Source organism: Amblyomma maculatum, chromosome 3 (genome assembly GCF_055883805.1).
Source record: "Amblyomma maculatum isolate TAMU_Amacu chromosome 3, ASM5588380v1, whole genome shotgun sequence".
NCBI classification, from domain to species: Eukaryota; Metazoa; Arthropoda; class Arachnida; order Ixodida; family Ixodidae; genus Amblyomma; species Amblyomma maculatum.
Genome location: NC_139346.1, coordinates 111,648,407 through 111,675,475, shown reverse-complemented (window position 1 = coordinate 111,675,475; position 27,069 = coordinate 111,648,407). Strand labels below are relative to the sequence as shown.

Genomic DNA, 27,069 nt, shown 5'->3' with positions numbered 1-27,069 from the left:
CTTTCTTGAGCGACATAATATTCAATTACATACACAATATATTGTCGCATTCAGCGAAATATGTGTTTCTTGAGCTGACGTACCTAGTGCGACATGTTTGACGAACCCTGCCCTTAACGCAGCCATAAAATTTTCTGGAAAGGAGAGAGACTCTGGTGAAGCAATTAAAATTCACGGGCTTCTAAGACGCGCAGTGCATCTTGTAGAGTCTCAAATTGCCTACATATGCCTCTTTTACTGTGCTTAATAAAGCAGCGCTAAAACTGAAGCTTTTCCACTGATAACAACTACTGAAACATTTAATGCTGGCTTACGCTCTTTGGGGTCGCCCGCAGAAAAAAACTTATGGATGGTCCTTTTTGTTTTTACAATACAAAAGTGCGGTTTCTGCTTAATAGACCTTGTGTTACTATAGTGAAAAAAAGGGAGATCAGAAAACCCTGTATTGAAGAGACCATGGTAACCTCTTGCCTAAGACTTGGAGGAAATTCCCTTTCCATGTGCGCTTACCTTACGTTTTATTTCCAAGAGGTTTCCGAAGAGAAGGCTTGGTTCAGGACCAGGTATGCCTAGCTCCTTTAGGACGGAAAACTTTTTCCTTCGCCATCTATAAATAAACAAATTACATACAGATAATATGGAAACGTTATTTGAAGCAATAAAATAGATTTGCACTGAACGGACCGTTTCCTCGCGCAGCTATTGCCACGTTTCTATTCAGCTCTGGACACATGAATAAATGTACAGGATGGTGTATTTCTTCTTGTGTCCTCTTCATTTATGTAGCCCGGAGTATGTTTTATGGAGCCATGCTTCCCAACTATCCCCGCAAAGTGTTTGTGTAAGCTGTACCACAGCGAGCGCAGTATCAAGTCAAGTGTCTGGACCAGTGTAGAGCACAGGAACCGCTCTATGCTTTTGTATGCACCATACATGCACAACATTAGTTGCAGAGACGTTCACTAAGCCCTAGCCCACCTTTTTGTTTGGTAAGGTTAGTTTCCCACATCCAAACCAGTTTTCGCATGCCGAGTTTTAAAAACAAGCGAAAAATGTTCCCCTTCGTGTCCTTTAAGCATGCATGAAAGGAGTACGTGCCCCACCGCATAGCACGCAAGCAGGCGAATAGTTCTCAAGTATAGATATTCGTGAAAATGCAAGTTAAGCATTTTCACATACGCTGAGTATTCCGTTTCGTGCCATTGTTTTCGAAAGGCCAACATGGCAGTATGAGGTGTCTGGTTTTTTTGCAGCAGCAACTTAAGCCCTTATCAAATGTGGATCCCTTTCTGATGCCGGGCTTAAACAGCATTGTTGAGTTCCTTACACAACAGAACCCGGGAAACTGCTCTGCGCTGAGTATTGACGTAGGGGAGCTTTTCTACTCGTTACCTCATGACAGCCTGATGAGAGCCCCAAGACAGTGCATAACCGAGGACAACGACGTGGTCGCCTTCATGAATGCCAGCGGTGTGACTGTTGACAGTTTTCTTGAACTGCTTTCTTTCTACCTGGATTCGACCTTCGTGAAGTGGGGCAACCGGTCCTAAGTGCAACGGTCAGGCGTTTATATAGGTTCAAAGGTAGCACAAATCTTCAGCGACATAATTCCTGGGATGGTGGACACGGCCCTTCAAGACGACATCAACCTTCTAGCACTTAGGGCTTTCCGGTACGTAGACGACTACCTGGTGTCCATTAGTGATGGATGTGGCATAAAATCTTCGGCGAATTTGTTGAACGTTTTTAAGGAAAAGTGAAAGGACCTGAAGTTTACTTGTTAGCTGCCCGATAATCGGCGCATCCAGTTTTTGGACGTTAATTTGCTCTTTAAAGATGAGCACTTGTGCTGGAAATATGCACCGCGTTCACAGAAGCCTCTATTAAACCCAAATTCCGGTAACTCGAGGCTTGTCATGCCTTGGGTCGTCACTGAATAAATCCACTATTGATAGAAAACGGTTTCAACGCAAAGGTTCAAAGGCTTAAAGAGGCAGGGATTCGCGAAGTCAGTCTGACTTCACGAAGTAAGATTGAAAGGGGTTGGCCGGAAAGCCCGAAAAGTTGCCCTTTTCGGGCTTTATATACCCTTATATACATGTCCTTAAAAGCCCTTATATACATTTCATCTCATATCATATGAAAACGGTTGCTAGTAGGGTCGGCATAGAGGTGGCCTTCACCATCGAGAACAAGGCCGGCAAGATTTGTGCCGCGGCCAGAAATAAGCTGGGTAAGTTGAGGGCGACTCCGGGCCGGTTCGCTGTCAGACACGCCAAAGAATACGTGCCGGGCAACAAGGGGGTCGTTTACAATGTACCGTTCTCATGTCGGAAAGTTAATTATGGACAGACTGGAAGGTGCCTCACTGTCCGCTTGAGGGAACACGAGGGATCATTGGAGACCTCGGCTGCCTCTTTAAACCTTGCGCTTCACTGTCGCGACTGCAGAAAAGAAAATAATATCGCATGCGCACCGGAGTTAGGGCGCAGCGATGCCGTCCTTCGAAACAGGGATCACGTGTGCCGGGAGATAGTGGAGACATAAATGACAGTCACATCGAGCACCTCGCGTGTCGCAAAACCTTCGGTGGCATTGCACCAGATAGAAGTGGGCTATCTTCATAGTAATCAACGAGTGCAATGAGGTTGTACGCACGTGTGGTTTCGCTTATACGGTTTTTTGTGTTTTTGTGGTTTTTAATCCTTTGTGCGCCAGCGTGAGGCAACCCTTGAACCCTTTTAGGCGCGTGTTCTTAATAAAAAGTTCAGTTGCCAGTCAGTGCTTGGTTTGTCCGTGTCTCTTTCTTTACCAGTTTCGTTTTTGGCGCTGTGCAAAATGCTTAACTCCCACCAATTCGTTCAGTGTTCAGTTTTGTTGAAAAAGTAAATCATTGATAATCTCATACTTACAGAAGGCATAAAAAAATTATTATAAAATTATATTTAGCCTGAATTAAAGTTTTTGGCCTTTTTGGGCAACGACAGTAGCCATCAAAGACCGCCGCAGTCATGGAGAACTAGCACCCAGAATCAAAGCAGGCTGAAACAGGTATGACCTGGCGTGGAACTTTCAAACAGACTGGAACGCTCATGGTAAACTTCAAGCTGGTCCAGGAATGAAGGCTAATAAAACATAGTATTCAATGAGAACCAAACGCCTGTCGCAAGATTTATATTATGTAATTTTGTAAAGTAATTTATTTCGCTTTAATAAAAACTTAGCATGCATGCACCCGAACAAACGACACTTGTATGTAGAGAAAAACTCCACTGAGTAAGGCACGCCATGCACGCTCCCGGAACAAGAATATATATATATATATATATATATATATATATATATATATATATATATATATATATATATATATATATATATATATATATATATATATATATATATATATATATATATATATAAATATATATATTCTTGTTCCGGGAGCATTTATATATATATATATATGTGAAGGAAAGAAGCCTACATTCGGCGAGGCCAAGGAAAGCTTCGGGGATTGTACTTTGTCTTTTTTTATTTTTATTTAAATGATCACATAAATTAGTAAAATAATCTGTTTAGAGGAAAGATAATAAACACAAAGAACAAGAAAAAATCGTGTGCCGATGGTGGTAACCGAACCCACGACCTCCGAATATCGCGTCCGGTGCTCTTCCAACTGAGCTACATCTGCCGCTGTCCCACCTGCTACTTTCTTGGGTATTAATGTTGTCTGTATACGAACCTTGACAGTGGCGCTGGTTAACAATTTCAAGGTTCGTATACAGACAATATTATTTCCCAAGAAAGTAGCAGGTGGGACAGCGGCCGATGTAGCTGAGTTGAAGAGCACCGGAAGCGATATTCGGTGGTTTTGGGTCCGGTTCCCACCGTCAGCATATTATTTTTCCTTCTACTTTGTGTTGATATCTTCCCCTAAACAGATTACATTTCTAATTTGTTATCATCGAAGTAAAAATTAAAAAAAGACAAAGTACAATCCCCAATGCTTTCCTTTGCCTCGCCGACTGTTAGCTTCTTTCCTTCATGTATTATAGCGAGCACCCTCATTTCCCCTTTATTTATCTGCTTTATATATATATATATATATATATATATATATATATATATATATATATATATATATATATATATATATATATATATACATATATATATATATAATATATATATATCACTTTATGCACATCTTGTCTACCTTCCAGTGAGAGAATAGTGCGTTTATGTTGACGGTAAGTAACCAGGTCTTACAGATGCCATCCGTAAGTTTTAATATTAGGTCACATCTCCTCATCAGCTTTCGTAGGTACTTTTCCTACTTGCAAGAAATCGTCGAATTTTGAAATGCAGATTTTTTTTTCAGTTCGAAAATACTGATTAGGAGTTTCAAATCCTATATAAGTCGTCTAACCCTGATATACCCCATTTTAATGCTTTCGTAATAACAATAAAAAAGAAACCGTCAGAGCAGAGGATATTACAAACCCAGGAAGTTTTCGTAGAAAGCGTGCATACTCAAACTCCCGATTGTTCTGCTAGTGCGCTGTACAGTGCACATCGTCGTCTCTGTTAACTTCCATCTTTGGACAACAGCTTTTTTTGGTCTTACTCCGCTTAAAGTGTATGCTAAAGTTAAAATCTCACTATCTTTTATCATTAATTACTTATTCTTTAAAGCAAAGATATAAAGCAAGCACGCGTTTTGAAATAATGCCTAAGCTTAGAGGAGCAATCGTATAATTCGGACCTGAGGGTCTTAGCATATAGGGGTGGCCTGCTGCTACTGAAGCTTTCGAAATATTTTGACGTGCAGTCGATCAGCATTGGGCATGGGACATCATGTCAAAACGGTAAATCTCAGCTCTCTCAGCTCAACGGGAACAGTACTAAAGTTTCAATGTCTTCGGATCATGTCACTAACTAGCGTTTAGCTAGAGCAGCCTATTTGTTTACTACATGCTCACCCACTGGAGACGCGAGCGCTAAGGAAGGATTTGGTCAGTGTAGCACTCACATGTAGAGAGTCGCTAAGGCGATAGCAACGAGAGTTACAGGTAACCACTGCAGCATTCTCTTCATCCAGACGCGGATCGATGAGAACAGTTGTTCTAGAGTCGTTCGCCAAACGAAACTCGAGCTTTTGTCAGCCTTCTGATATGAGGTTGTTTTGCTGGTGAGGAGGACGCTGCCCAGAAAAAGTTGCAGGCTTACTAGCGACGGTCGCAGGTGTGAGGGCTTTCCATATCAAGCATAGCAGACAAAGGTTGTTCATTCTTGACGTCAGACAAAGGCCTGTGCAAGCGATGGACAGTAAGATAAAGCTTTCAGTGAAACTGATAAAACGTCTCTAACTGCTATGCCAGAACGGAGATCCAGTTACATTTAGGGCAAAGCCACCATGAGCAAATGGAGCGCAAATATGAAGCATAGTAAAGAAGTAACAAAATAAAATAATATGAAGGGACTCTGTAAATCACTTTGTTTATGAGAATGCCTACCTTCGGTAAAGGTGGTGACGCATTTGGAGTGGCGCTGCTGCTGCCATTTCACCCTCTGCCTTCCCCTTCATGTGACAAGAAACCCAAATCCAGACCTGCATTTATGGAAAAGCTAAATGAACAAGTTAAACATAAGGAATATGATAAAAAGGGCAAGATGAAATTAATTGGGTCTGGTGTCTCGCAGCTACCCAATGGCTGTGAGTGCTGTTGTACTGGGCGGCTGAAGTTGCTTTGTCCCCAGCACGATAAGGGAGTTGTTGGGCTTCGCGTGCAGGGAGAAAATAACAGGAACACTGTTCGCAGGTTGAAAGCACCCGTCGCAGAAAAAAATACTCAGGCGAAGAGTTTAATGACCATATGAATAGCAAATTCACTCAGCGTAGTATATTTAGTGAATTCGCGAAGACTAAATCGTACGTTCAATTTATAAGGAATGCATTACAAAATAACCTTCTACCAAGAGATAACTTCCTGGACCATCCAATATTTCTATAACGTGTTGCCCTGCAACATGTGGCACGCTGGGGCAAAGCTGCAGTCATTTATTAGCTTTCCGGTGCCGTGTACGCCTACTTCAAATGCGTAATTTAGGACTTGAAATTAAATTGAAAATATTTGATTTATCTCGCAGCATACAGCCTTTAGAACGGACACAATGTATACAGCGCCAGGAGGCTGTTGGAGGGCCATTGTGTCCACAGTTTCAGTAGAAAACACAGGTTGAGAGCATATAAATGAGGCACACACAAGGATACAATGATAGAAATAATCTGACACGTCAGAACATATCATCATAACATCACTGTTGATTATACTGTTTATTTAAATGAAGGAATCATGATAGGGATTTTGTGGAAGGGAAAGGACATAAGCGGGTATTGTTAAGTTGCTAGTTATGTGCGGTTTTATGGCGCATATGTAATTATGGCTACATGCGCCAAACACAATATTGTCAAGTTGTAGAATATAATAATTTTGTATAGTCATTTGTGCGAGTAATAAACTTTAAGGATCGAAATTTGTTACTACGGAATTTAAAAGAAGGAAGGAAAGCGCCGTATCGGCGCTTCGAGCCGACACCACCGAGATTCTAACAAGGCCTTTACATCACCTTCTCTCCCATCAGCGAACGTCACGACAAGCGGATGAGCGATAAGGTATCAGCCACTGAATCTGCGCGTACATGCTTGGGTAAAGGGGCGAGATGACATCATGTGACTCGACTCAGATTCGCGCTCGCACCTTCATTTGCTGGTACTTTATCACCATCCGCCTGTCGTGACGTATGCTGCTGGGGTGCGCAGGCCTTGCTAAGATCTAGGTGACGACGTTCGTGCTAGGCTTCGCCGACAGCTTTGCAATTTCAAGCTTAAAGATGGCATACTACGCCAAAGTGTATTACCCTGATGGAACTCGCTGGCTCCCAGTCGTACCGCGTGTGCTTCGCCCACGTATACTAGCGGCTTTCCATTATGACGCTACTGCAGGTCATCTTCGTTTTGACAAAACACAACCGCGTGAAAAGACGATTCTTTTGGCCTGGCCTGTCCACCACCGTAGCTAAATACGTTGCTTTCTGCAATCTTTTTCAGCGTCGCAAGCGGCCGACGGGCCTCCTACAGCCCCTTCCCAGTCCCGATACGGCATTCGACGCAGTCGGCATCGACTTATACGGTCCCCTACTTCTCTACGATGGGGGTAACTAATGGATTAGGTATAACAGCTGTCAACCACCTTACACGCTATGCTGAGACAACCCATGTACCGACTGGTTCCACTTGAGGAGGTAGCTAATTTCTTTTTGCGATCAATTGGATTGCGTCATGGCGCACCTCCGGTGTTCCTAGGTGACTGCGGGACGGCCTTCTTATCGACAGTCGTTGCCGAAGTTCTTCATGCGTTATCTGTCCTCTATAAGACAACCTCAAGCTTCCCTCCTCAGACTAACGGTCTGACTGAGCAATTTCATCGCACTCTATCGGATATGATATCCATGTACAGCACACCGGATAATCTCAATTGGGACACTATCCTACCATTCGTCACATGCGCCTATAATACTGCAGTACAAAGGACTACCGATTACTGAGCATTTTTCCTCGTTTTCGGCCGTCCTCGCACTACAATTCTCGACACTTCCTTCTTCTTTATTCCCGACTACTCCTTATCAGTACCAGCCCAGTTCTTACTTCGTGTGGCCCGATGCCGTCATCTTGCCCGCCTCAACACAGAAGCGTGCCAGGAAGACCGCAAGAGTCGCTACGATTCGACGCATCGTGTGGTCTCTTTTCGTCCTGGTGACGAAGTACTGCTTTATACACTACTGCGCACCCCTGGCCTTGGTGATAAATTGCAGCGCCACTATCTTGGTCCCTACAAGGTCGTCAACCAAACTTCCCCAGCGAACTACCAAGTCACACCTGTTGATCCCCCAGCCGACCGACGCCACCGTGGAACTGAAATTGTTCATGTCTCTCGCTTCAAGCCGTTGTGCGCCGCGGTGCATCGGTTGGTTAGGAGCGGCCAGGCTGGCCGCTTCTGAACCCCCGGGCAGATTGCGTGAGCCCTCCACGGATCTTCTTTCATTTGTGCATACTATGATCTTCTTTTTTTTTGTACATACCATCGTCATCGTCTCGTGGCGCGGGCTCCGGCATCAGATTAAACCCTGACACGCCATAGCTTGCCTTGCCGTCTCGACCTAGCCTTCTTTCACAATATATTGAATGATGTCAATAATTTGAAGAAACAAGTTTATGAGGGAACGGAAGGCGCTTGGGCTTAGCCTTGCGAGTAAAAACAAACAGCACTTTTAAGCCATCTGTTGCTTCCGCGAATTCCCTTTCTTGTTACGCAGCAGTTTATTACCATACAGTCGTACGGAAAAGCATACATTAGGACCACTGTGTTGCACAGCTTGCTCGACATGTGTACGGCGGCAGCCTAGTACAATCGCGGATTTGCTGGTAGCCACCGCTGCTGGTGCTGATGTTTATGTTACAACAACGCAGAACAATAACGCCTACACAGCGTTTCTGCGACACAGGGCCCTCAACACTTTAACTCAAACGTTGTTATACAGACTCCTTTTACAGGCCTAATATCAGAAAGGCAGATGTCATAAACATCATAAAGAGAAATTTTGTAAAATGGTAACCTTTTTAAGTACCTTGGAACGTTTGCGATGTTTCTTATTATGCTTACTTGCAGCCTTTGCATAACATTTTTTTTATATTTTGCTCCGTAGTAGCACCCCAATAAAACAATACGCAAGAAAGTGGTTCACAAAAATAAGCCCTTAAGCCCGTTTGTGCATCTTGAAAGTGGAAAAGAAGTGGCAGTAGCAGCAAAAACAAAACACCCGTAAATATAAAATGTTAGAAAATGACGGCGCTGGACTTACAGCTGTGCTTTACAAAACATACATATATATCCACACAAAACATCCGACGGATGCGGATTTTCAGAAACTCTCACTACTGTAGCATGATGACACCTTTATCACCCTTATCACCTAGGCAGGTACGTTCCTTCTCCTTTAAGCACAGCAAAGTATAATTGAAACAATTATCTTTTGATTGCCAATCTGAAGTCTCGGGCTTAGCCGAGCTAAGCCGCAGCCATTTTTTGTACCGTTTACAGCTGCTCCAACAAAGTATCAAATGCCTTCCCAGGTATCCATCTCTTAGGGCGTTTTTATGTTCCTGCAAACATTTATTAAGTAACCTGTCTGTCTGTCCTATATATACTTTTCCAGAAGCCTGCAGATGGCTGTCTACAGCGCTACTCTTGCATTCAACGGAGAAGGAGGGTTTGGAAAGCTTGATCGTACATCCTTGTTTGTTGTTTCCTTCGTTTTCTATTCCCGTGAAAAGACTAGATAGTTGCATGGTGGGGAAAATACGACGCTGACAGAGTGCTTTTTCGCCAATTACAGATCCGAATCTCATTAGACCTGTTAGAAGTGTTGAGCATGACCTGTATGTATATAGAGAATATTTATTACACGACCATAACACGCCACTGTGCCTAAAGAACAAATAACGTGTCTACGCTGTTAGTTAAGGGTGATGAATGTGTCATCGTGCGTGTGTAGTGAGATTTGCTCAGAACGTGCATGCGTCAAATATTTTGTGTGGAAAATGTATGTTTCGTAAATTGTAGCTGCGATTGCTAGAAATCTTATAAAAGTATGGTGTATGTTTTGATTTCTTGATTGGGGCCGATGTAAGGGCTTCTGGTCTGCAAGACCGTTAAAGTTTTCCAACCCGACTATAACAACTCACCCAGGGACTGAAAACAGAAAACCCGATGTCAACAACTCCTCAACGTGCAGCCTCACACGACATGCCATCCTGTGGCAGCCGCTCTTAATTTTGTACTGCATCCAGAAGGCGTCCCATATCTGTTACCTTCTTCATCAGCTTTGAGTGAGTAGTTTCGTGCGGCATCAGTATTTTGTTTTCCGCGTGAAGACATTCAGTAAACATAATGGCTAGTACACAAAGATATATACGTCAATAAACTTAATGGCTTTATCATCTGGCAGTTTTTATACAAAACTTTTAGGGTCCAAGACGAAGGCTTGAAGACAGATAGAGTAGTGTTTGATGCGCTATCACAGATGTCCTGTGGTGAATGTTTTCGATAAGAAAAAAAAATAATCAACATGGTTCAAACTACGGGTCACATGGTCGTTGTATGAAGATCTGAAAATGAGGTCGTCCTTTTTTGCCTAGAAAATATGGCGCAGAATACCAAATACAACATAATGAGTAATTGAAGTGTAAATATCCTTTATATACATCGAGTGCATGCTTATTCCTTCTAACAGGCCTGATGAGATTCGGAGGATGAGCAGGCCTACTGGCTTCAAGTTAATCAAATGAGCGTTAAGGCAGCCGCGAAAAGTTTTTTTTTTGCAGGTTCCACCTTTCGTCACAATAGCCCTACGTAAGGAGTTTAGTTTGTGTTTTCGCCGTGAAGAAAATATGAAGGCAGTTAAACACTTTTAAGCCGCTTTAGTCACCCGTTCCCGCTGCATACGTGTCATAGCTTTCACGGCATGCAAGACGTGTTCACTGTCGCACTGTATAAGACGTTATTCACTTCTAGAAGACGTGAGCGCACTGTCTGGTCTTCTAGAGCTCTGATCTGGTTACTACAGACGCCAAGAAGAGGGCTTTGTCGGCCTGGTTTGTTCATGTTGAACGGAACGAAGAAATTTACGAACAGACGGGACGAGTGGAAAGACAAGACACACACACACGAGACAACATATCTAACAGACATATACACAGCACATGTGTCTCTCTCGTCTTCTCGCTCGTCGAGCCTGTTAGCGCTGTTTCTTCGCTCCGTTCAACTACAGACGCACCTGCAGAATCGTTAAGTCGAAATATTGGAGACAGTTGTAGCTCTTGAAGCACTGACGGTAGTGTATACGTATTGGACAGCACTAGGGATGGACTCATATAAGTCAACGCTAAGATTGGTCCTGTATGTCCACATGCCCACTTAGTGACCTTGCCGTTTCATCGACCTTGTCACCACCACGTGACACTATTATGACGGGATGTGTAGTTCAGTTCAGTTCAGGCGTTCAGTCGTGTCCGACTCTTCGTGACCCTATGGACCATGTCACGCCACGCTTTCCGGTCTCTCACTATCTTCTTAACATCACATAGCTTCATCTGCAATGCCTCGAGAATGCCATCTAACCATCGCGTTCGCTGCCTACCCCTTCTCCGGCGACCCTCAACCTTTCCCAACATCAAATCTTTCTCCAGCGACTCCTCTCTTCTCATCAGATGACCAAAGTAGCTGAGCTTTAACTTTAGAATTTGACCCTCCAATGAGCAGGCAGGGTTTATGGTCGACAATATCGACTGATTTGATCTTCTGGCAGTCCAAGGAACTCTTAAGAGTCTTCGCCAGCACCACAATTCAAACGCGTCAATTCTTCGGCGGTCAGCCTTTTTCACAGTCCAACTCTCGCATCCATACCTCACAACTGGAAAGACCATAGCACGGGTTATACGGATCTTGGTTGGCAGACTAATGTCTCTGCTCTTTACTAGGCGGTCAAGGCTAACCATTGCTCTCTTATTGTGACTGGCCATAGGGTTTTCTTGGCAGGAAATACTGGAGTGGGTTGCCATTACCGGGATGTGTAACCTGCCAACAAAACAGAGGAAAACTTCATCCAGTCTCAAAATTGCTTGATGACCACCAAAGCGTTCGCCGTCCGCAGCTCACCAGACCATCAAGGACGTACTGCCTGGCGCAAACACTGGCGTATCGACAGATATAGCGGAACTGTAATACTCCATTTCACATTTCAAACTGTTTAAACTGGTGGGAGGACCGATAAAGCGTACTGAGGATGTAAGTTTCTAAAACAAAGTAGGGATGAGCACGGGATTATTTTTGAGCTGCTGTCTACTAGTTTGAAGTCTACCCCAGTCTTGTTTAAGGGGCGCGTGAATAGGTATAGGGTCGAACGTCGCACTGATCCTGTGCGGTATTTTCTTAGCAAAAGGGGACAGCTCTATTTGCATAGCCTAAACAACAATCGTGCGGTTCTTTTTGTTAAGTATTTTGATGGTTTTTTGTTTTTCCTATGGCTTTCGCTAGAGGGCAAAACAGCCGCATGGGATATTTTATCCGTTTGAAGGCTTGTTCCCGCGGCTGTACTATTATAACTCTCTCGACTGCTATTTAACAAAATCAAACGATCTTTTGGCTTTACACGACCTTGACAGCGTTGATGGTTGTATGGTGTTCTCACTCTGCTACAACAAGGCAGTGATGCCACAGGAAACCGATTGCTCAAAGGTGGTCAAAATAAGCTTAGCGATGGGACGCTTTTTTGGATGCAGTGCAAAAGAGCTGAGGACGGGTTGGTTAATATAAAAGGTAGATCAGGTTTTGAGTGCAGCTTTTCTGTTCTCAGTCATTATCACAGTTGCAGAACCGGTTTGTGAAAAGTGAAGGGTCTTTCAGGCCAAACGCTGCTTACATTGCAGCCATTTAGGAAATTCGCAATGATACTATATCCATATAACGCTTCGTCTCCCACAATATTAAGAACTTGGCTAAAAGGCATGTAGGCGTGATATTTTCTGCACCATGTAAATTCGCTGGCCTTTCTCGCGAGAATAGGAAATGAAAGAAAGAAGCACGCAAGGTAAAGCCTGTCACACGCTTCGTCGAATGCAAGACTGGTATTTTTTATAGAATTTCTCTTGCATCTGGAAAAATATATGTGGGACAGACTGCCAAATTCCTTAATAAACGCCTGCAGGAAAATAAAAACTCCCTAGGAAGAGGCAACGCAGGAAGCCAATTGGCGCCTCAAGGCAGCAGCTGCAAACACAGCGCAGAATAACATTGATGTTCGAACGTGTCACCATTTTAGGAAAAACAATATGTAGGCGGGAATTATCAGAGGCACTTTAGATTGGCATTTAGGAAGATAATTGTGTCAGTGACCCGTCGCTGTGCGCAAGGGCAAACAACATGCCTTCTTAGATGCGAGATAAGGATGATAAAGGTGTCACCGTGCAGACGTAGTATGAGTTGGTGAGGATGCGCATGCGTCGGATGTTTTGTGGTGCAACTCTGGTTTCATAAACCATTTCTGTAAGCCCAGCGCCCTCCGTGTCGAACGTCTGTTCTTGTATACATCTGCTTTGCACGTTCTGGCACTCCCACTATGTTACAATTTTAATTATTTGTGAGAGGGAAGTATAAAGGCGTTGTATATGAAGAGTTGAAATTTAGTTAGTAGGTTTACCTTACTTTGGCGTAGGTACCCTTGAATTTGTACATTTATTTCGACGACTTATACCAGCGCATTTCCTACTAATATCTAAAGGAAAATAACACCTGGATACCGTATGGTATAGAGAAAATTTCAATTCTACCTTCACTTGCTGAAGTTTAGCATAAAGAATTGTCTTGTAATGTATTGTGGTAATTCTTAAGCAATTAGCTTGAGACCTTTTCTGCAAAGTTTAGTATTGCTTAGACCAGTTTAGTATTGTTACATTATCAGCAAAGACAAGACGATGTACCGAAAAGAGAAATGAAAATAAGTCAGTCATAAATAGTACCAATAAAAGGGGACCCAAAACGCTGCCCTGTGAAACGCCGGAACTAATCACTTCAGTAACTGACAAATCATTGAAATAAATGACAAGCTGTGCCCGATGGCTGAAAAGTAGGACTATAATAAACGGACATTGTTGCCTCTAGTGTAATAACGGTTTAACTTTTTAATACTAGATTAATAATGATTAAGTTGGATGCTTTTATAATATATATTCCAAGAAAAGGAAGCCTTTCTTACAAAAATGCGTAATTGTTTTCTCTTTTTGCTTTACATGAGATGGTGAAATTTGGCCGTTGGGAAGCTCGGCTTAGCTCAGAACAGCATTAGGCGTGAGTGGCATTGTTATCGTGAAACCTCGCATTTTCGTGCTAAAACAAAATTCATATATAAACTCTTCCTGTCATTTACTTTCAATGCACGGTTTTTCTCTGATTCCAGAATTCGAAAATAATGAATGCAGTGGCGCAGAACTAAACAATTCCATTTAATAATTGTCTTTCGTGATGTTATAATTTATTTACGGCTGTGCGGCAATGTATTCATTTGTACACGCGATATTAGTCCGAACACTATATGGTAATGAATTACTTCGCACGCTAGTGCTTTTCGGTGGAGTGCAGTATGAAACCTGTGTTAAGCATAAAATCTATAAATACTATATAAGTAAAGTTTATTATCGTTATTTTAAAATCTGTAATGGAGGACGCTTAAACGTGCATAGTTTTTTGGGGTTAGAAATAGCACGCAACATTGGCCTATGTGTTTCATAAAACGCTTGGTTTGCAGATGAGGAACGAATTCCAATCATACTTCAAATAATTCCATTAACACAACATAAACTAACAGATACAACAGATTAACACAACAGATACAGCACCTTCAATTGTGTACCTTTGCGAAATTTTCAATTGTGTACTACAAGCTCTGCACTGAAAAGTGCGTATAAGGCAGTTCGCCAGTTGCTCATTTCACTGTAATAATAGGATAATGCATTAAGGAGCACATGTCTTGACTGCTTGGTTATTATTGCCATCTTTCCTCACCGCCTGCATTCATTTTCGTTTGCTTATGTTCTATTTTGGGGAGGGCAGAGGAGGGGGGGAAGCCGTGCTTACCGCTTCTCTGCGCTTGGTTTCCAATGGCCGTACCATGGCTTTTTTATGGAATCTTACAATTAGGGGGTAAAGCGACGCAACATCTTTCTTTACAAGTTATTTCAAAAATACACCCGTTCGTCGTGCTATCAGTACATATACATATGTTTTACATAGCAGCAAGACCACCCCCATTGCTGCGACATGCCTTCCAATGACGTGCTCATAGCGTGAAAGTCACTACGCCAATTAGGACTAGCGTGTTTCGTATCGAAGCTGCAGCGCATAGTGTTTTGGAACTACCGGCTGCTTACCATACTCGGCTCGATTTTGTATAAGTGCTCCATAAGAATTAATTAACCTCATTCCAATCATGCGAAACGTTGCTTTCGGTATGGCTTCCGCAATGCATTCGACCGCGAAGAGCATGCCATGAGTCGTGGGCAGGCTTAGGCTAAGTGAGTCCGGCGTCACTGAACAACAGCGATGCGGCTTGAATAGTAATGCACGAGAGTCCGATGGCCAGAATCAAGAACACCCCACGTCCACCACACCGTGCGCTTGCATTGAGCTAACACTGCAAATATGGGCTCAAGGCTGCTTAGCTGGGCCTTTCCAACACGCGAAAAAAGCACACCATCACTAGGTAAGGTAAACTTGCAGGGAGACGGCGGGCAGTTCGATAGATCGAATGTTTTTGGTCTCGGTGAATTGATGACTGCTTATAAGTATGCAGGACATTTTGCATAGTGATGTGGCTGTTTAATATAGGCAAACGATTGATATGCCCGGGTTTATATCCCCATCAGAAACCTAACTATGCTCTCACAGGCGAAAGGCACCTCGTTAGCCTTTCTAAATAATCATGTTCGATATTGGCGGCATCCCTCTTATCGCCTCGAATTTCTTATCTCATTCTCCAACTTCACATTCCGCCGTAGCAAAGCATGTCTTTCCCATGGCCATTCCTTCTTTCCTACTTCGACTAGGGTGTCCCTATAGCTAGCGTTTGTTTTCTGAATCACTGTGCTTTCTTCATGTTCCTTGAGACTTCCCTTACCATCTTCCTTTGCATAGCTCGCTGGGTTGACCTATGCGTTTGCTCCGACTAGGTCAGTACGTTATGACATGACGGCAATGTACGTTGTCTAGTGCTATATTGGTAAGAATCAATTTATTTCATGGGTGTGCTTGCCAAAACTCCTTGCGTCCTACTTCCACATTAGTGATTTATTGACCTCACCTGACTGCAGTTACTACCTGCCGCCTTACCCCCTCTAAACCTTTACTTCAAACCGAAAGATGCGTGTACCATCAAAAACTAATGAGCATTACCATTCTGCCTAATAAAACATTGTAGTGAAAGCTACAATACGCGGGTGGATGGAAGCGTGCCAGCTCGGGCCTCTCCTTGTAAGGAATCAGTCAAAGAATCAGCATCAAATCAGAATAGAATTAGCCATAGAATGAGCAGTTCAGTTCAGTTCAGGCGTTCAGTCGTGTCCGACTCTTCGTGACCCTATGGACCATGTCACGCCACGCTTTCCGGTCTCTCACTATCTTCTTAACATCACATAGCTTCATCTGCAATGCCTCGAGAATGCCATCTAACCATCGCGTTCGCTGCCTACCCCTTCTCCGGCGACCCTCAACCTTTCCCAACATCAAATCTTTCTCCAGCGACTCCTCTCTTCTCATCAGATGACCAAAGTAGCTGAGCTTTAACTTTAGAATTTGACCCTCCAATGAGCAGTCAGGGTTTATGGTCGACAATATCGACTGATTTGATCTTCTGGCAGTCCAAGGAACTCTTAAGAGTCTTCGCCAGCACCACAATTCAAACGCGTCAATTCTTCGGCGGTCAGCCTTTTTCACAGTCCAACTCTCGCATCCATACATCACAACTGGAAAGACCATAGCACGGGTTATACGGATCTTGGTTGGCAGACTAATGTCTCTGCTCTTTACTAGGCGGTCAAGGCTAACCATTGCTCTCTTTCCCAGAAGCAGGCGTCTCCTAATTTCATGGCTGCAGTCTCCTTCCGAGGTAATCTTGGCGCCCAAGAACAGAAAATCTGTCACAGCTTCCACTTCTTGTCCATTGATGCTCCAGGACTTGATAGGGCAAGACGCCATGATCTTCGTCTTTTTAATGTTCAGTTTAAGCCCAAACTTCTCACTCTCTTCTTGTACGCGCATCAGAAGTCTCTTGAGTTCCACTTCACTTTCTGCCATTAAAGTGGTATCATCCGCATATCTAAGGTTGTTGATACGTTTTCCAGCAATCTTCACTCCAGCTGAAGACTCGTCCAGACCGGCCTTCCTCATGATGCACTCTGCATATAGGTTAAATAGGCAGGGCGACAGTATGCAGCCTTGCCTCACCCCTTTCTCAATCGGAAACCAATCAGTAAGACCATGCCCAGTTCTGACTGTGGCCTCTTGCCCTTCATACAGGTTCCTGAGGAGACAGATGAGGTGAATTGGAACTCCCATCTCTCGGAGAGCTTGCCACAATCTGCTGTGATCTACGCAGTCAAACGCTTTCGCATAATCAATAAAGCAGAAGTAAATGGGTTTCTGGAACTCTCTTGCTTTTTCCATGATCCAGCGAAGGTTGGCAATTTGGTCTCTAGTTCCTCTGCCCTTGCGAAACCCAGCTTGCACGTCCGGAAGCTCCCGATCCACATACTGCTGCAGCCTACCTTGCAGGATTTTTAACATCACCTTGCTAGCATGCGAAATAAGCGCGATCGTGCGGTAGTTGGAACAATATAGAATGAGCAGTGACATAGAATCAGCATGTCATGACATTTGAATCCACGTTACCGCTATGCTACTCAGGCACGTTCATACGGCTTAGTTAAAGCGGGGCTTTATATGTGGGCTGGTAGCCCACATATAAAGCCCACGCTACTCAGTGGAAAAAACCTACAGAACTGTGTCAAAATACGACACAATATCCTGTAGTTCTGTCGTAACCATAAAAGATTTCGGTAGTTCTGTAGTACTTTTCTGTAGTTCTGTAGTTTTTCTGTAGTATATTTCTGTTGACTGTAGTTCTGCAGCACTTTTCTGTTTCAACTACAGAAATTTTTGATGTTACTACAGAATGTTGTGTTGTCACAAAAGGCTTCCCGTCAAAAACCGCACAGAAATTCTGCCGTAACATCAGAAAATTTTCTGTAATTTTTTCCGACTGGGTATCACGATAACCTTTAAAGGCGGAGCTTAACTGTGCACCGTACTTTTCGAAAGCTAAACTACGCTATCCTTGAGCATTTCGCCGGTGACTCAAAAAGCGTCCCGTTGCCTAGTAACCAGTTTTGCGAACTCGGGCCTCTCCTTTCATGTGGGAGGGTAGGGTGGCATTAGAATCAGCCTGCCATGACTTTTGAAGTTATCTCTATGCTATAGAGGCACGTTCATAACAGACATCAAAGTGGTTTCTGCATAGAAAGCCGGTGAAAAAAAAAACTGTGGTTATGTTCAGTGCAACTCTCGGTCACCCACAGCCAAAGCTTTTGTTCCAAATTCGGTTCAGAAGCGTTCAAACCCTGCACTTTTTTTCTTCAGGTCGGATATACAAATAATATTGGAGACTTTAATGGCTCAACATGTCTAATGTCTCCTGTTAGACTGGCTATTCTCCTCTCTAACTACTCAAGATATTTCCATCGCACACGCCGCATGGAAAGTTGTCTAGTGACATCTGTACGCTTCCTCACAGTAAGTGAAAAACCATTGCACTGGTAAGGATAGAAATTCCTCCAGTGCCTGTTATACCGCTTGCTTGTTGATGTGTTTATTTCCTACTACTTTACTCTCTTCTGTGCTCACAGCGACGTTAATTTATGACCTCGCCATTCGTGGTAAGTACATGCCACATTACCAAGAAACTTTTACAATCCGCTTTACGTCAAGGTTAGATATCTCCGGTTCTATTCCAGCGGTGCAAGGCATAACAAAAAGGAAGTTGAAATAAGTATACTGTGCAAGACAGTGTGCGTGAACATTCACTATCTGAATGTTGTGAGACATCCGCGGCTATATATGTTACTAATTTAAGGCCCGTTTCTGCAGACAACCTCGTGTCCGCGTTTGACATTTAATTTCATGATCATGGCTTCGCCAGGTTGTACTTCCGGCGTGACTCGGGCGGGTTCTGAATGGTATGGCGGAAACGGGGAACAAATAATCTTTCCTCGTTTATTCGTAGCGCAATGTTCAAACAGCCACCCTCACACAATAATGATACGCGCTATCGAACGGACGTCGACACCGACGTACTGTGCTCTTCAAAAGTAAAGGACAAGTGCTAACTCAAACAAACATTTATTAGGAGAGCATTAAAGGCTCGAATACCCGAAAATCCGGCTTCGGGAGCCGTCCGCCGGCGCCGGTATTGTGAACGAACAGCCACAAGTATGGCGCTGACAGGCGGTAAATGGCAGCTGGCATGGCCAAGACATAGGTGAACGTAGGGCTGCCAGACATAACGTTTGGCAGGAGCTGCGAGCTCGGGCCTCCCTCTTCATTTAGAAGAGAGGTATCAGACCATTGCCAGGACCATTTTATTCCCATTACCACTAGGTCACGCAGGCACGTTCACACGGATTGACGACTACTGTTCCCAAGGACGCGGGATCGAATCCCGGCCTCGGCGGCAGCTTTTCGAAGGAGGCGAAAAGCAAGGCGCCCGTGTGCTGTGCGATGTCAGTGCACGTTAAAGAACCCCAGGTGGTCGAAATTTCTGGAGTCCTCCACTACGGCGTCTCTCATAGCCTGAGTGGCTTTGCGACGTTAAACCCAACAAACCAAACCGACATTTTGGGGCGTTATTGTGGGCTGGTAGCCTACGGCATCTCGTCAAAGCCTTAAAGGCCCACTGTCCACCCTCCGGTCGAAAATATTTTCTTCCCCGGTGACTGTGAGACTTCGCCCCTAGAACGCAAGGTCGCAAAATGTTCTTGAAAAGAGTAACTAATGACGCAGTTACAGCCACCGCAATCACCCGATTCTGTCATGCTTCTCTCCTTCCGTTCCCTCACAAAGGTTTTTCACTCTCCTGCACGAGGTCGTCTAGCCTCCGCAAGACAAATTCCCCTTCCTCCTCCGCGTTTGGCGGGAGGTGGGGCGTGGCACTTCGCGAGCGCGAAAAAAAAAAACGGCCGAGGGAGCGTGCGCCGCTGGATTCAGTCTGGCCGTGGCGAGGGAAAAGCGCGCAGCGATGGGAGGGCCCGCATGATACCAAAATTGGTCCCTTGTGGGGAATTTGAAGGCACGTGCAATAGCAAGTGGGCTTTAGGTTCAAAACCAACACCCAGCCCAATTGGGGCTGCCCACACAAAACCGCTGTAGGTCCCACATCGGCCGTAATGGGGCTAGAAGGCGTGCGTGCAATTGCGTAATCATTGTTTCCAACTTTTATTTCCATTAGATGTTGCCCTAAATTACTTTTATAGATGATTTGTATAACAGTTGTGGCCATGTTTAGTCGATTAGAAACTTACATGGCTTTAGTTCTCGCGCTCGTGCAAATTGCGCTACATGTACTAAAACAAACTGATTGCTAACTGTTGCCTCTTATGTGGTTGCTTTGGACAGCCTGCAACTCGCAGTACAATATTATTGTTCAGAACACACATCTCCATAGCCTGAACAAGATGTACATGAAGTCATTTCGGCTAGATGAATGTTATGAATTATTGTAAAATTTAATATTGTGGCTGTTTAGAAAGTGCAGACATGTATAAAGTAATTACTTAATTATGTGCTTAAATATTGATTGGGAAAACTTGGACTAGGGCTTTCCATCAATTTCCTACGTCGGCCCCCTATGAGAATAATGTGGGCAAGCCCAAGTGTGGCTAGCGCTATAGAACCCGCATTGGTCCTATGTCATTTTCGGAGGGGCTAACTGAAATAAAAAAAAAAATGTTCCTCCAAAGCGGCTGTCCAAATCGGTCCAAAGTAGGACCATCGCGGGGAGTTGGCGGGATGTGCTATTTTAACAATGCCGGAAAAATGTGGGCAGCCCCGCAAGGGCTGCCTGCATCGGCCCCTAGTGGGGCCAATTGGGGCTTTGTCGACAGCCCGCTTCGGGCCTACGTCGGCCCCTCTTGCAGCACCCACACTGAGCCCACCGGGGCTGTCCTGCATTGCCTACATCGGGCCCACCGGGGCCCACCCTTCATAGCCCACTTTGTGCTACCTGGGTAAGATTGCACGCGTTCAATAGTGGAGGTGATGATAGTGTCGATAAATACGAGGGGGAGTTGGCGACGGTGACAGAGCCCGCGAAGTAATTTCGATACATGTTACACGTGCAATGGGAAGAGCAAAAAAAACATTATCAAATTTTAAATCTCTTTCAGAAGTCAGGGTTACAATTTTTTCCATTTCTTTCTAAGGCACCACTGTCGACTTCACGGAAATATCATTAGCTTTTTTTTAAGATATTCGCATTACAGTTACAGGGCTGTGCGTCATAAGTGACTTTGAAAAGCTATTTGAAATCGTGTCTGCAAGGATTAGGGGTACCTTGACTCTCTGTGCAAATGTGCTGGGTTCGATTACTATCTCACAATCCTAGAAGCCCCCTTCCATTTGGAAGGAACGAATCTCCCCTTTAAAGTCGCCTTTATCGCGACGGCGCCGCAGGAGTTGGCCAAACTAGTATCAGGAGATGGCGTCAGCGTCAAGGCACCATGAGTCGCACTGACGGCTTCTTGAGTGCGATGCGGGGAGGGAGCCCTATTCGGCAGCGGAACCGCAGAACATCCACGCTTGCGGAAGTTCCGCCGCAGCCTCAGTTCTCGACAGTGAGGAGAAGCCTCGCGGGACTCTGTCCTGTCCGTTCGCCCCGTGCAGATCATTCCCTTTCCTTAGATTGGGCGAACATTCGCTCGTGCACACCTGGTGCATCCATGACTTCGATTGATTAGCGTTTTCGTTTACAGCCGTTGTTACTTTACTTCGCTCGTGCACACCTGGTGCATCCATGACTTCGATTGATTAGCGTTTTCGTTTACAGCCGTTGTTACTTTACAGTGTTTACAGTGGTGGATACCTATGGGGGACTCTTAATTGCCACATTTAAAGGGCCACTGTCCAGGGCCCTTTTAAGCACATTTAAAGGGCCACTGTCCAGGGCCCAGGGCCCTTTTAAGCAAAGGAGCCCAGTGTTTCGATCAGGTACCGGAGATAGTCTGTGCAAAATGCTGCAATGACACGCGCGCCGCAAAGCATCGAAAATACAATTCAAAGCTCTCATGCTCTCCTTTCGGAAGCCAGCTTCCCCGTTTCCTGCGCTGGCCCGACGGGCCGCAGTAATGACGTACGTACCGCGAACGACGTCCATTGGTCCGTCTCGCTGACTGACGGGAGAAGGATGGGTGTCTACCGCTAGTTCATTACAGACGTATATGTGCAATGTAAGACAGTTGCTTGGAATTTGAAGTACTAGCGAGAAGCGCAAAAGAAGTTGACAAAGAGGGCGAAGTTGCGAGGCAGACGAGGTGATGAAGCTGGAGTTCGCTGTGAGGAACGCTAGCCTTCGCAGCAGCAACACCGTGAGAATGGCTTAGTTCGCCTAAATACACTTAGTTGAGGTATCGTGTTTTGCCATTCTTGATCTCCAAGTTCACACCTTAACCCGCTCTACCACCACGGCCGACCCCATAACCGACACTAGGACCCACCTTGGTCCACTTGTTTCCAATTCCATCATCTGTTCCGGGCCTGTGCGGCAACGCTACCCACCTTATGTCAGCGGCACGGACGATACAGACGTGTAGCTGTCCGACATTCTACGCACGTGCGGGAGCCTACAAAGCGGGATGAGAGCCTTATACTCACCGATGTCCACTTCTATTTTACGAGGTCCCCAATATGCGCTTCCGCAGCCACGAAGCTGATATTTTTATCTTTGGCATCCCTCAAACTAGTCCAGCGATGTTTTTAGCCGACCAACTGTTCGAAAACTTCGTGCTGGACAACGGTTTTGTTCTTATGCCCAGTAAAAAGATAGAACTTTAAAAGCTTATTTAGGATGTTGTCGAGCTAAGTAAAAACCTTAGTCGATATATAGTTAAGGAACATAAGATCAAGAATATCCTCAAGGGGATTAAAGATGACGCATTTCACATGCTGGTCGCCAAGAACCTCCAAACCGTTTCTGACGTCATCCCTGTGTCAGAGCAATGACGAGCTTCGAAAACAGTGTGTCATGATGCACCGTAGCATTTGCTACAACTACATTTTTCCGATTCTGGATCTACCTGATTCTCCCCATGATCAGCCAACGCTTGTCGAGTAGACTGAACAGTTTGTTCGGCTCGTCAGTTATATTTTATTACCTGCCGCCATGACCCACCGTCTCTTTCGCCCTCTATACAACGTGTCATCCAGGGGCATGATGCTGAGGTTCTACCACCTGTTAAGGCACCCCTTATGTTCACCGCTCGTCTGACTTATGCCGCGATTTCGAGCAGACCCCCGCTTTCAGCCGCCATACCTAAGTACGCGTCACCTAGTCCAGCTTCACTAGGCGGCAGCCCGTTCCTATGGTGCTATCTGCTCAGCTGGGGCCGAATTATAGACGGTTAACACTCACACTCACACGCACAGTCTTCCTATTGGTCAGCGGCAACACGGCGGGAGTGGCCTTTCTTTAAGTCATCGACGTCTGCTGTTTACGTCATGAACACACTTGAAGTGATGACGTTGGCTACGGGCCAATTGTGAGCGGGGGTTGTGAGCGACGCGAGGCGCTCACGACTCGTTTGTAAGCGCTCACAAAGGGAAAATGGCGGCGATCTATGCGGCGGCCGGTGTTCTCGTGAGGCGGTACTGGCGGCGCCCCGACGCGATTATCGGCGAAGGACGATGTACGAAGATTGTTTGAAGTCAATGACGCATCATCACAGGCACTGCTTTCAAGAGAAAGCAAGAGGAAGGAAAAGAAAACAGTTTGTATAGATTGAGACAACACTGATTCCTCTAGGCGCGCTGTATTAAACCCTGCAGTACCTGCGCGTAAATTCGGTGCCAATGCAGGCAGGCCACCGTTTTTTACCCTAGCGCTATCAAAACATTTCAACCTCGCGGTGGACCGCTATTAGTATTCGTTCAAAACATTTATGTAACCCAAATAAATGTTTTTTACTACTAATACTAAGAGCCCACCGGAGTGGTATCAGTTTTTTTTTGGTCAGACCTGGATAATCTGTGTGTGATTGACGCAGTGTTCAGTGCCCAACAAAAAGTGTTAACGCAATAAAAATACTGCCAGGGGAGGGCGTTTTTGCAGACTAGTCGGTGGATTACTCATCTTGTCGTTATGTGCGGCTTCTCTATACAAGCAAGTAGTCATTGAATAAAAAAACCGAGTTGTCAATTTGTGCTCCTTCCTCTCCACTTCAATTCTTCTTGCCCTGCCTTTCTGCGCTAAAAGCAAAGACCAAAATCTCTAGTGTGGCTAATCCTAAATAAACGCAAGCAAAATTAGCCTTTTTATATCCGTGATAAGCAAGATAGTGTTACTGGTAGAGCATTACAAAAATGAGCGTTTGGTTTGAGGTGTGAATGGAAATTATAACGAAAGACAGACGATAGTAATTTTTAATATTTAAGTGAACACAGAGCACTTAGCCATGTTCTTGCATGCGAAAGCGATGCAGTTACAGCATTTCAGTAAATAAAAAAGGCACTTGATACGTTTCATATATGCAATATTAGTGCCCACACCTTAGTTGGGGGGGGGGGGGGGCATTTTCTGCACTGGTCGAAAGCTGAGACGTAGCACCAGCTCAGCGCCCTTTCAATCTCAGCTGCAGGGAACTTGTGGTGGTATTGTTAGGAGACATTTTGTTTCTGGCGTGGGTGTGCTGTGTTCGTGACCTCACTCGCAACGTTTTGCGCCTATACAGATGCAAGAGGCCATCAGAATATCATGGGTTATATGGTGTTAACAGGTCTACCAGAGAGAAGTCTCAAGCGGCCATCTTCCTACTCAAAACGTATTTTTTTTTTTGCCCGTGACAGCCGTGTGGATGAGAAGTATCACAGCAGAGCATAGTTTATTGCCCAGAGCCTGTAAAGTAGCTTTTATTGCCCTCTTTTGAAAAGACTTGCGAGTAGAGAGCACTGACAGCCCTGGCCACTTTTGTCGTCATGTTGCTAGTGTTTTGCATATCAGTGCCACTTTCGCTAGTGTTTCTGTATGCCTGCCTACTCACTAAGTCAGTCAGTTGTGTCAAGGTGAGAACTATATCCTGACCAAAGAATAGGGCGCTAGGTTGTCCCATTTTCAGGCGCACAGCTGCTCTTCTTCCGCTAAAGAGCTGAAGACACGAGAATCGGGACATGCTGGGCGTCAAACGCGTCACGACACAAAGAGGGCACAGCATGCATGCTAAAAACGTCTACTTTATTTCTTTCCCTTCTGGAGCTGATTCGGTACACATTATCATTGGGGTTTAAAATTATAGCTGCAATTGGGTATTTCAAAATAGGTTTCTTTTTGCCACCTGTATACCCCATGAACCTGATCGCATTTTTTTTTTCATTTTGCTTAAGCCGTTGAGGCTAATAAACGCACAGAAAAAATTCCAAGTGTTTAAGTGCAGCTTGAACCTAGTGACCGAGCGAAAGCTGCGAGTGTTGCAGCGATAGTCTCTGTGACGTCGCCTTTTTAATATGCGGTTTTTTATAATTTTTCTTATAATTGATTCACTGGACACAAGGCGCAGTTTTTTATTTACATGAACAATAAAGAAGAGTTGGTGCCGCATAGCAGCTCCGGCTACTCCGTTTCGTCAAAATATCGCAGAAACACCTGGTCAGATGATATACAGATTTACATATTATATACCCCGGTAAATAGCATTATACAAACAGTGCGCAACACATAAAGCAAAGTGCAAGCGTCAGTATCGGTCACACTTCTATGAACACCTGACCCGCGCCGTAAGGGGTGGGAGGGAAAGTGGAAAGAAAGAAATAAATAAAGAAATAGGTGCCGTAGTGGCGAGTTCAGTAGTAATTTCGACCACCTTGCGATCTTTAACGTGCACTGACACAGAGCCACCTAGACTCCTCCTCCGAAACACAGAGCCTCCTCCGAAACGCAGCCGCCGGCGGTCGGGACCGAACCAAAGTAAAAATAATAATAATGGATTCATAGGAAAGCAAAGGCTCAGTATCTGTCACACTTGAGCGGAACAAAGAAGCAGCACCTACAGACGGGACGAGTGTGGCACGAGACACATTCGCCCGCTCGTCCCGTCTGTTAGCGTTGTTTCTTCGTTTCGTTCAACATGAACTCACCAGCCCGACAAAGCCCTCTTCTTGGATTCTGTGACACGAGTTCAGTGGACACCTGAACACCGCCCATAACGGAAACGCGCCAAGTGGGAATGAAAGCAGAAAGAGAGAAATGGTTGCCGTAGTGTAGGGCTTCGGAATAATTTCGGTCACCTGGGAATTTTAACTTGCTGTGACATCGATGAGCACACGGACGGCTCTTTGTTTCGCCTCAATCGAAACACAGCCGACCGCGGTCGGGAGCGAACCCGGGTACTCCGGTACAGTATTCGGGCACCTTCACCTCTGCACCACCGCGGTTTTGAAATTTTATTTTAGGTTGTAGGAAATTAAGGCGCGGTATACTGCTCGTGAATAGCACGAAATCGTGGATACCGTCACTAAATAAGTGAAGGTAGGTTGAAGGTCAAATTTAGTGCCGCGCAATTGTGGACCCCTACACCTAAACAGCTTCGATATTTTACCGGCGCTGCGACAGGGGACGAGGAACAAGAGACAAGACAAGCGCTCAGTTGTCGTCTCTTCTTCTTCCTCGTCCCCTGTCGCAGCGCCGGTAAAATATCGAAGATGAACCAACTAGTTCATATTTCTGTGTTACATAAACAGCTTAAGATCGTGTTTTTTTTTTCTTGCATATATGAAAGGAAAGGCGCAGTATCTTCTACATCAGGGTAGTTCAAGATGAAGACCTGAAGGTGAGTGAAGCTTTCACTTCAAAAACGTTTGGAGCAGTTTGGTCGCAATAACAGGCACCACCGTCAAATGTTTCCTCTCCCCTGTGATAGGCATTGCTGTCCAGGTAATTGATGCTTCTAAGCACACTATTCTACTGAGGATCGCCAGTGATGTCGGTAGAGTAATCGCCTCTATTTTTACAGTGAGGGGTGTATCCGTACAAGAATGAGGGGTCTGGTGGTGGTGGTGGTAATAACATTTATTGGCTATACAAGGGCCAGGAGGTATGTTTGGATCAGCCCATAAAAAACCGGTCCTTACAAGTACTAGGTGG

At 44.8% G+C, this 27,069-nt stretch overlaps 1 protein-coding gene and 1 pseudogene across 1 annotated transcript in view; one reads left to right on the top strand and one right to left on the bottom strand.

The window, feature by feature from the left end:
- The window catches only part of LOC146195699 (cytochrome P450 3A13-like), a 71,738-nt gene extending 70,341 nt beyond the window's left edge, over window positions 1–1,397 (bottom strand). Inside the window, exons 1-2 of the mRNA XM_084596836.1 lie at window positions 1,393–1,397; window positions 511–607 (exon numbers count right to left, since the gene is read on the bottom strand). Coding sequence (XP_084452962.1) covers window positions 511–607; window positions 1,393–1,397 — 102 coding nt within the window. The remainder of the gene's footprint in view (window positions 1–510; window positions 608–1,392) is intronic.
- A 742-nt stretch (window positions 1,398–2,139) lies between these two features.
- The window catches only part of LOC146195698 (cytochrome P450 3A24-like), a 79,552-nt pseudogene continuing 54,622 nt past the window's right edge, over window positions 2,140–27,069 (top strand).